Source organism: Macaca thibetana, chromosome 11, assembly GCF_024542745.1.
Source record: "Macaca thibetana thibetana isolate TM-01 chromosome 11, ASM2454274v1, whole genome shotgun sequence".
In the NCBI taxonomy this organism is placed as follows: Eukaryota; Metazoa; Chordata; class Mammalia; order Primates; family Cercopithecidae; genus Macaca; species Macaca thibetana.
Window position 1 is genome coordinate 12,888,026 of NC_065588.1, and position 10,417 is coordinate 12,898,442.

The window sequence follows — 10,417 nt, forward strand, 5'->3', positions numbered from 1 at the left end:
CGGGGAGGGCCGAGCTGGGGGCAGCTCGCCACCCCGGCTCCAAGCGAGCTGCCGGCGATCTTCGCGGTCCTCTGGTCCAGGCCCCGGCTTCCCCCGCGAGGAGCGGGAGGGAGGTCGGGGCTTAGGCGCCTTTGCGCACCCGCCAGTGCAGCGCCGGGCCCCGAACCCCAGGCCCCGCCCCAGGTTCCCGGCCGTTTGGCTAGTTTGTTTGTCTTAATTTTAATTTCTCCGAGGCCAGCCAGAGCAGGTTTGTTGGCAGCACTACCCCTCCAGCAGTCACGCGACCAGCCAATCTCCCGGCGGCGCTCGGGGAGGCGGCGCGCTCGGGAACGCGGGGAGGCGGCGGAACCGAGCCGGGGCCACCTTAAGGCCGCGCTCGCCAGCCTCGGCGGGGCGGCTCCCGGCGCCGCAACCAATGGATCTCCTCCTCTGTTTAAATAGACTCGCCGTGTCAATCATTTTCTTCTTCGTCAGCCTCCCTTCCACCGCCATATTGGGCCACTAAAAAAAGGGGGCTCGTCTTTTCGGGGTGTTTTTCTCCCCCTCCCCTGTCCCCGCTTGCTCACGGTTCCGCGACTCCGACGCCAGCAAGGTTTGGAGAGCGGCTGGGTTTGCGGGACCTGCGGGCTTGTACCCGCCCGGACTCGGACGGGCTTTGCCACCCTCTCCGCTTGCCTGGACCCCTCCCCTCCCCGCCCTCCCGCTCGCCGGTCCATTTGATCAGCGGAGATTCTCGGCGGCCGTGCCGGGGCTTCCCCGCAGCCCCTGCGCGCTCCTAGAGTTCAGGCCGTGGCTTGTCCGGATCTGTGTCTTTTGGCTCCGAGGCCAGTCGCTGGGCTTCCGAGAGGGGTTCGGGCTGCGTAGGGGCGTTTTGTTTTGTTCGGTTTGGTTTTGTTTTGTTTTTTTGAGAGTGCGAGAGAGGCGGTCGTGCAGACCCGGGAGAAAGATGTCAAACGTGCGAGTGTCTAACGGGAGCCCTAGCCTAGAGCGGATGGACGCCAGGCAGGCGGAGCACCCCAAGCCCTCGGCCTGCAGGAACCTCTTCGGCCCGGTGGACCACGAAGAGTTAACCCGGGACTTGGAGAAGCACTGCAGAGACATGGAAGAGGCGAGCCAGCGCAAGTGGAATTTCGATTTTCAGAATCACAGACCCCTAGAGGGCAAGTACGAGTGGCAAGAGGTGGAGAAGGGCAGCTTGCCTGAGTTCTACTATAGACCCCCGCGGGCCCCCAAAGGCGCCTGCAAGGTGCCGGCGCAGGAGAGCCAGGATGTCAGCGGGAGCCGCCCGGCGGCGCCTTTAATTGGGGCTCCGGCTAACCCTGAGGACACGCATTTGGTAGACCCAAAGACTGATCCGTCGGACAGCCAGACGGGGTTAGCGGAGCAGTGCGCAGGAATAAGGAAGCGACCTGCAACCGACGGTAATGACCCCTTCCCAACCACAGAAAGTCTGTGGGGCCCCGCTTTGCCTGCTGGAGGGTGCTAACCTTAGCTTGCTTTTCGGCGTATTCTGATTTAGCTTTGGGAGAGCGAACTTTATTGGTCTTAGGTGTTCAGTGCTACCTGGCCCACTGCTTGTCTGTGACTTTTAAGTCAGAAACTGGAAATGGTAAGATCCGATAATTTCCCTAACTTAAGACATGGCCGTCCCTCCCACTAGCAACCCCTAGGTATGTGACAAAGTTGGGATGTTTATCAACGGTCCGCCTCCTGGCTAGGCAGAGAGCTCTGGGGCGGAGAATGCACTTTCTTCTTTTTGAAAACAACCTCATTTTGTGTCCTTAAAGGCTACTGAGGATGACGGATCCTGGATTGTGGGTGGAGGGAGTGGGTTTTTCGTCCCGCGACTATTGGGCCAACTTCTGCCAGCCATTGTTTTTTCTAATAAAGATTGTGTGTTCTTTTTAAAAATTTCCTCTGCTCTTAGATTCTTCCACTCAAAACAAAAGAGCCAACAGAACAGAAGAAAATGTTTCAGACGGTTCCCCAAATGCCGGTTCTGTGGAGCAGACGCCCAAGAAGCCTGGCCTCAGAAGACGTCAAACGTAAACAGCTAGGTGGGTTGATCACTAAAGGAGCACGTACTGAAACCCGGGGCCATCAGACCTCACGATACCTGATCTTGCTGGTTGCTGGCAGATTACAATCTTTTGGGGTTTTGTTTTGTTTATACTTTCGTGAGGTCAAAAAAGTAGGAAGGTTGGGGATACTGTAATTCTTCTATGCCTAGAGATACTTTCTCTTGAAACAGTAGACCAGAGCAACTACTTGTAACCAAGGCCCCATCGGGTAAGAAGGTCATTTCCCTGTGAGTCCCACTAAAACATGTTGGGAACAATAGGTTCTTCGCCCATCCGAACAAGAACTGGGGTACTCCCTCAGTCCCACTTCATGAGAATTCATTTCCCAGAGGTTCAGCTTGAGTCAGTAACAGATTTTGAGCCATACATGGAAAAATGGCAAGTACATTATTAAGTTTCAATTTTAAGGGGGAATGTTTGGTAGAAATTGCTCACCTTTGGTTATGCAAGGGATTAGAGATGTCAGTGGGTGGTATGTTGTGTTCTTTGACATTTTCATAAACTGTCACTTTCCTTGTTTGCTCCTAAGTTTGGAGAGAGAAGGAACCACTATTTGCAAAAACCAAAATGGAAAGATAAAAAACATTACTAAAGTTTCTACAGAATTTCTGGTAACACTGAAGTTGCAAAGCAGAAGTTAAATTAACTCTCGTCAGTAAGCAATCCAGGAACACGTCAGCCAGTGTATGCTAATTGTGCCGTAGCAGGGTGATTTGGATATTTGTAGGGGAAATGGGTAGTAAATATCAAGACTGGTGACCGCAGGTCAGCCCAGCACAAAGGAAGTGGAGATTTTTCCATGCACAAGAATCTGATCACTGTAAATAGCTAATTTGAATAATTCAGTCCCCAAATGTACATGGATTGGCTATTCATAATGATCGAACTACATATATTAATAGTTTGTTAGCTTCTTATAGACCAAGACTGACCTCTTTATTTTCTAAAGCACACACGTAGCTTAGCATATGAGGCGATCTTAATATTGATGTTAACTTTTTAAATCCTCATTTATAAAAAATTTTAAAACAACAGGGATTACGGTGGGATTCAGGTGTGTTGTGTCTTTAAATTGTATATGTGACTTTACATATCTTATATTTTTCAGAGCTTATACAAAACGGCACTATAGAACCTCTATTTTATAGCACCATGTGAAGTGGGAAAATCAGGTGAAAATTTCCCTGAAGCAACCTTAACACACGCAGCCCTTGTTGGTTTGTGACTTGTGGCCCAGCTTATCAGATGAGCCACGAGAATCGGACCTGGATTTTGATCTGGCCCCCGTTTTGACATGCAGAGAGGCATTTATAGCATTTAGTAATATTGCTAGTTCAAAGAATACTAGAAATATTAGTAAGAACCTATTCAAAAGTATTCATGAGTATTTTCTGCATATGAATAAGAAATTAGAATATTTTGAAAATGATGTTAATAAAATTTTCTTCTGAAAGGCCCTTATGATTTTTATTTCTAATCATTTTTCAAATTTAGAAAATTTAATCTGTCACAGGAGTAGAGAAAAAAAATTCTAAATTTTTAAAAAATTTAGAAAATTTTTACTCTTAAGTATTACAGTTTCCTAATTTTCCTATTTATTTCCCACTTGTCTTTGACCTAGATTCTTTAGGGTTTCTCAACCTCTGCACTACTGACATTTTGGGCCGAATAATTCTTTGTTGTAGGAGGCTGTCCTGTGTGTTGTAGATTGTTTGGCATTATCCCTGGTCTTTCCCACTAGATGCCAGCAGCATCCTCCTCCCACAGTGTGACAACCTAAAATGTCTCCAGACATTGCCAAATGTTCCCTGGGGAGCGGGGGCAACATTGCCTACTGTTAAGAACCACTGCTCTAGACAAAAGAACACAGCACAGAAGAGAGGAAAAAAATCCAGTTAAGAGAATGTTAGGTGGAGATGACTGTAGTCATCAAACTTTTTTCCTCATCAAGTATTTCCAAGCTAACATAGTGACAAAATAATTCCTCTACTCTATTGGTAACGTTACTCTAATGCTTTTCCTTTAATTTTTCCGTTTTGTTTTCTTTTGCAGAATTAAGAATATGTTTCCTTGTTTATCAGATACATCTTGATCTTGATGAAGCAAGGAAGATATACATGAAAATTTTAAAAATACATATCGTTGACTTCATGGAATGGACATCCTGTATAAGCACTGAAAAGCAACAATAACACTAAAATTTTAGGCACTCTTAAATGATCTGCCTCTAAAAGCGTTGGATGTAGCATTATGCAATTAGGTTTTTCCTTATTTGCTTCATTGTACTACCTGTGTATATAGTTTTACCTTTTATGTAGCACATAAACTTTGGGGAAGGGAGGGCAGGGTGGGGCTGAGTAACTGACATGGAGGGGGATATGAAGAGCTTGCTTTGATTTGCAGCAAGTAGATAAATATTTGACTTTCATGAAGAGAAGCAATTTTGGGAAAGGTTTTGAATTGTTTTCTTTAAAGATGTAATGTCCCTTTCAGTGACGGCTGATACTTCATTTAAAAAATCACAAAAATTTGAACACTGGCTAAAGATAATTGCTATTGTTTATTCTCATTTGGGAGATCTGGTGATCTCCCAAGTTTGTTAAATAGCTGCATATGGCTTTTTTAAAAAAGCAACAAAAACCTATCCTCAGTGCCCTCCCCAATCTCTCTTAAAGTTGGAATTTACCAGTTAATCAGCAGAATGGTAATCACTCCAGGTAGTTTGGGGCAAAAATCTGAAGTGCTTGGGAGTTTTCAATGTTAAGAATTGACCATCTGCTTTTATTAAATTTGTTGACAAAATTTCTTCATTTTCTTTTCACTTTGGGCTGTGTAAACACAGTCCAAATAATTCTAAATCCATCGATATTTTTAAAGATCTGTAAGTAACTTCACATTAAAAAATGAAATATTTTTAATTTAAAGCTTCTTTGTCCATTTATCCAAAGGAAGGTGTTATTTTTAAAGGAAGGTTCATGTAGAGAAAAGCACACTTGTAGGATAAGTGAAATGGATACTACATCTTTAAACAGTATTTCATTGCCTGTGTATGGAAAACCTTTTGAAGTGTACCTGTGTACATAACTCTGTAAAAACACTGAAAAATTATACTAACTTATTTATGTTAAAAGATTTTTTTTAATCTAGACAATATACAAGCCAAAGTGGCATGTTTTGTGCATTTGTAAATGCTGTATTGGGTAGAATAGGTTTTTCCCCTCTTTTGTTAAATAATATGGCTATGCTTAAAAGATTGCATACTGAGCCAAGTATAATTTTTTGTAATGTGTGAAAAAGATGCCAATTATTGTTATACATTAAGCAGTCAATAAAGAAAACTTCCATAGCTATTCATTGAGTCAAATTGTAATGTGCTTTACCAAACGAGGTATTTGACTTGGCATTCTAGTCATGTTTAAACAAATGTAAATGTGAAATGGCAAATATCTAGGTAATTCAGGCCCACAACTCAGATGGTGTTTTATGTAGTCTGAATGTAGTTAGCAGTTAGTATTTTCCACCTAGCTCTGTGTGGGTGGACAAAACTTTAGAAGGTGAAAATGGAAAAGCTACATTTTCATATGAATAAGGTTGTCAAAGTCTGCATTAGTAAAAATATTTATGTCTTCTAGGATATGAATGTGTCAGAACCAAAAAATCCTTACATAAGTGTAGACTGACACACATGCAGGATTGAAAATGAAAGTAACATGGTGACTTCTCTAAATTCTTTATTTACACATGAGAAGTGTGAGGAATTAAAGCAGTTGTTTGGACCATCTAATGTATAAATCTTGTTTAAAATATTCAAACATATGGGCCCTCAAGAAATTGGTGTGCACTCTAGGTAGCTATTTTTGAAATTTAACTGGTCATATAAAAATTATTTTAATTTCCAAATACCCTTGTTATAATCTACACAACCAAAAACTGGCTAATGTAAGTAACCAAATCTGAGAGTTTTGAGTCTCCATAGCCATACAGCAGATATATATTTTTTACCTAAGGAAAAAAGTGTAAGACGATATTTTAAAGTCAGATAACTAAAATGATTCCTGTAATTCCACATTCTCAAAAGAAAATGTGTTTAAGGTGTAATAGTAAATTATTCTAGGACTTACTCTAGTAAGTGGGTAAATCGTAAAAATCTAAATTTGGGTTAAATTGTTTCGCTCAAATATCTACATTTCCATTATCGTACCCCAAAAGGAGCTCTCAAAGAATAGTTTGAACAGTTTTTGACCCGAAGATTTTTTTTTTTTTTTTTTTTTTTTTTTTGAGCAGGTTGGACTCTTCGGCTCCCTGGAAGGGAAAAATAGGTCCTTTAGTGGCTGGGCTACGTCTTTCAAGTAGGTATTATTTTAATGAAAGACTAGAGGTGTTTTGTCATTTTGTTTGAAACTCCATCCAAGAGTGTTTTTCGAAAACAGACTGAGGGAGCAAGAAAAACAATTCGAAATAGGGAGGAAGGAGTGGAGGATCAGAAAATAATGAAATTAAAGTTCCTCTGAGTAAAAGAAGATAATTCAGAAAGTGTCTCTAACAGAGGAAAAAATATCGCCTGCATTGCTGCAGGCACCCCAGTCTCCTTTCCTAAAGAGGTCTCTTTAAAGATAATTTTGAGCGATTGCGTTTTAGTTGTGCGGGCCAGGGAGAAGTGGATGCTCGCCGCGCCAGGCACGTCCACAGGAACGCAGCCCCGAGTCACCGTGTCCTTCGTCCTTTACCCGCCTGTGTCAAGCAAGCCTCCAAAAGTGACCCGCAGTTCAGCTCGTCCTTCTCCGCGAACGTCCCTTTGCGGGGATGCGGCCGCCGGTGCCCGCCACCCCTGGCCCCGCTACCAAGCCACTGCGCCGTCGTCTCCCCAAACTGCCCCGCAGTTCCGCGCCCGCCCGCCACGGCAGTTGCGGGGTCAGGCTGGCTGGTGCCTTGGGACGAAAAGGCCATCAAGTCTTGCTCCCCCATCTGTAACGTGCAGCCCCCGCACTGTCCCCGTCGTCGCGCGCAGTTCCCGCGCCCGGGCGGCCGCGCCTCCGCCGCGCAGCCGGGCTGGGCGGTTTCTCAGAAACTTTCCTCCCTCATCCTCTCCTCTGCGCTGAGAAAGCGGCGAAAGCCCCCACTCCTCTCCGCAGACAGACTCTCCACCTGAGTTACTGGCTGCCTCCGCGGCTGTGGGGATATTGGAGCTAAGGAGAGAGCCTTCCCGAGTTCGCGGACCCTCCGGCGCTGCAGCCCGCTCCCACCCCTACACTGGGCTCCAATGATCCGCAGCCCCGCGCATTTCGAAAGCCCGCCCGGCTCGCCGGCGCCCGGGGAGGGTCACAGAGGCGCGCGGCCCGGGCCCAACGCCACGGCCGCCCGCGTGGGTCCCCTCCGCCCTCACCCCAGCTCGGCAACGTCCCCCCATCGCATCCCCGGCCGCCTGGCGCGGGGGCCTGGGACAGGGAAGAACTGGGAAATGTGGGTTTGGGGGCGTGTTTGGGGGACTCCGGGAGCGTGGGCTTCACAAGCGGGGAGCGGGGCGAGAGGCCTCTCAAGCCGGGGTGCTCCGGCCTCAGGGAGCGACTTTCCCGGAGGCCGGGGGACTCTGCCTTCGCCATTTCATTATCATCACAGCGCCCACACTTGCTCTTCTCTCAAGCTCTTTGCACCGAAAAAGTAATTCTAAATCTCCTCTAGGATCTTCTGTCTGGTGTTCAGAGTATGAATTTCTTTTTAAAACTTGCTGTGTCTTTCACCTGGGCCACACCCTACGTCCACCCACCCCCTCTCCGCCAAAAGGGAGGTAAAAAATCCTGCGGGCCCAGCTGGGGGTGGGGAAGGGGCCCACAGTCCCGTTGGAAAACCTCAGCAGCCACCTCCGGGATCGGGGCTGGCCTGGGGGCTGGGGTGGGGTGGGGTGGGGTCCGCCGCAGGCCGACCCCGCAGAACCGAAAGTGCAGAGTTGACACGTATGCCCCAGCCCCTCTGCGGCCGCCCGCGCGCCCGGCCTGTCACGCGTGGGGACACACAGAGCGGCAGGCATCGGAGCAAGCAGTACAAAAAGAAATCAAGGCGTTGGGCGCGAAACCTCGACGCGCCTCTAAAGGAACGTTGAGAAAAGGCAGGGAGCAGGGCGCGCGGCCGGGGTATTGCATCATTGCGGCTCCCCCTCCAGAAAACGGGCTTCGAACCACGGCGACCATCATGGCGCTGGCGCCGGGCTGCGCTCCCCGCGCGCCTTCCCCGCGCTCCAGCCGCGGCTCGGGAGCCTCGGACGCGCATTTCGCAAACATTCTCGCCCTCTCCCGAGCGCCTGCCCCCACCCCCTCCTTCTTTCTGTGTGTGTGTGTGTGTGTGTACGTGTGTGCCTGTGTGCGCGCGCGTATTTGTGTGTAGGGAGAACTTGCAGATGATTTTTTTTCCCTCCCGTGCTGCTGGTTGTAAACTTGATTGGCATTGGCTGCGCCCACTGACCCCGACGCCGAGTCCGCTGAAGATTTAAGGTGGATCCAAGAGGCTGCAGCTTCAGGCTGAGTCTCGCGCTCTAGTTGGTTTGGGAGGAGGAAAAAAAAAAAAAAAAAAAAAGCCCCGAACTGGTCGCCCGCCGCGTTTGCCGAATCCCCCCCCGGGTCCCATTCCCCGCGCCCGCCCGGGGCCCCCTCCCCGCCTCGCGCGCCGCGCGCGGCCTCCGCCCACCTCCCACTTCTTCCCCATTGGCCGGCGCGTGCAGTTTGAATTTTTTTTTTTTTTTTTTGATGCTTGTTTTCTTGTAAAAAATACAGTTCCCCAGATCGTGTGACGAAACCTGCTTCGGCGGCCCGAGGTGGGGATTTTGAATCGGTTCGTGGAGGCAGAGGGAGGAGGATGGGCGGAGCTTCTGTTCCAAAATTTTCCCCTAAGTGCGGTTGACAGTGTGCAGGCAGGCGGGGGTGCGCGGGGCGGTCAGCGATCTGCAGCTTCGCAGGGACAGAGATGTAACCGAACTCGTTCACGGATGTTCCGCGCGCAGTGTCACCGGCTGCGGGCCAGGGGTGCTCGGAAGGCACGGGCAGGAGCCTGGCGAGGATGCACCTTCCCCAGCCTTGGAAAGGTAGAACTGGGGAGTGCGGGAGGGTGAAGGTGGCCCGGAAAAGAACACCTCTTCGCAACCAAAAAAAAAAAAAAAAAAAAAAAATGAGAGAGAGGAAATAGAGGAAAAATGTGTTATTTCAACCGCCACTCAGAACCCATCATAATTCAGCCAGTCGGTGTCATTTTTATTGAATTAAATTTTTAAAAAGTTTTCTTTGATTTCCAGAGCGTTTTTGCGGGAGGAATATGTTAAAACAAACTCAAGACAGGAAATGAGACTTTTGAAGTGCCTTTGATTTCTGGGTCCGGAAATTCTTTTGATAAAGCATGTGTACGTTAAGATTTAGGATGACTTTTTTTTTTTTTTTTTTTTTTTTTGTAATACGAGTCTAATGGAAATGACTTTCTTTATGAATTAGAACCCAATTATGTTTTACTCTGTGAACATTTTTAAAGTTTATAATAAGTCAAATGATTCTCCCAATCACTATGTCCATATTAGTGAAATTCTATCTCCATATTAGCGAAATTTGCATAGATACACACCTTTTTCTTTTTCTCTTTTAGTCTTGCTGTAGTGTACCGGACGATGTTAACCAGATATCCAGCACTAGCCTTCTAACAGTTCCTAACTCAGTGGTGACATTTTTTAGTTCTTAACTCCCCCAATCCTTCTTAGCCTAACAAACCTCTTAATTAAGGTCCATGAAAGACCATAAACCAACCTGATAATGCCTTTAGCAAGGGTGTGTTCACTTAATCTCTAATCCCACATCATAAAGGTCTGCTAGTCACTCCTGACCTCCAAGAACCCACCTAACCAGGGTGGACACTGTAAGAAAACATACGTGCCTTAATGGAATGAGAACTTTTTTGAGTTGAAGACACTCTAGCCTCAGGAAACAGTGAGCTCACCATCCCTGGAGTGTGAGTCAAGGACTAGTCTTGGATGGCTCCGTGATAGGAACGTTGTGGACAAGATGCAAATATCAAATAGTATTTAGACTAGTGATTTCAAAGTCTGTTCCAGACCCCTGAGAAACTGTATTTCCAACCTTGGCATTTCTGGATTTCCACTAAATTAAACTACTTTCCTTGCTCATTAGCATCTTGTAGAGCTGCTTGGGTATTTGAGCACTTGAATGCAGCTAGTCCAAATTGAGATGTGCTATATGACATAAACACCATGTTTCCAAGAATTAGTATGAAAAGAAAATGTTAAATATTTCATTAATAATTTTAATATTGATTACCTATTGAAATAATATTTTGTTATATTGGGC

At 46.8% G+C, this 10,417-nt stretch overlaps 1 protein-coding gene across 1 annotated transcript; it reads left to right on the forward strand.

The window, feature by feature from the left end:
- The first annotated feature begins 235 nt into the window (after positions 1 to 235).
- CDKN1B (cyclin dependent kinase inhibitor 1B) lies at positions 236 to 2,057 on the forward strand. Its single transcript, XM_050748284.1, has 2 exons — positions 236 to 1,421; positions 1,928 to 2,057. Exons 1-2 carry the CDS (start codon positions 947 to 949, stop codon positions 2,047 to 2,049), a joined length of 597 nt encoding a protein of 198 aa, XP_050604241.1. The 5' UTR covers positions 236 to 946; the 3' UTR covers positions 2,050 to 2,057.
- Positions 2,058 to 10,417: the final 8,360 nt, after the last annotated feature.

Bases quoted from the DNA above. Each gene is read 5' to 3' on its own strand.
- CDKN1B (XM_050748284.1), top strand. From the start codon at position 947: ATGTCAAACGTGCGAGTGTCTAACGGGAGCCCTAGCCTAGAGCGGATG. The intron at 1,422-1,927 runs GTAATGACCCCT...CTCTGCTCTTAG, and splicing joins GAAGCGACCTGCAACCGACG to ATTCTTCCACTCAAAACAAA.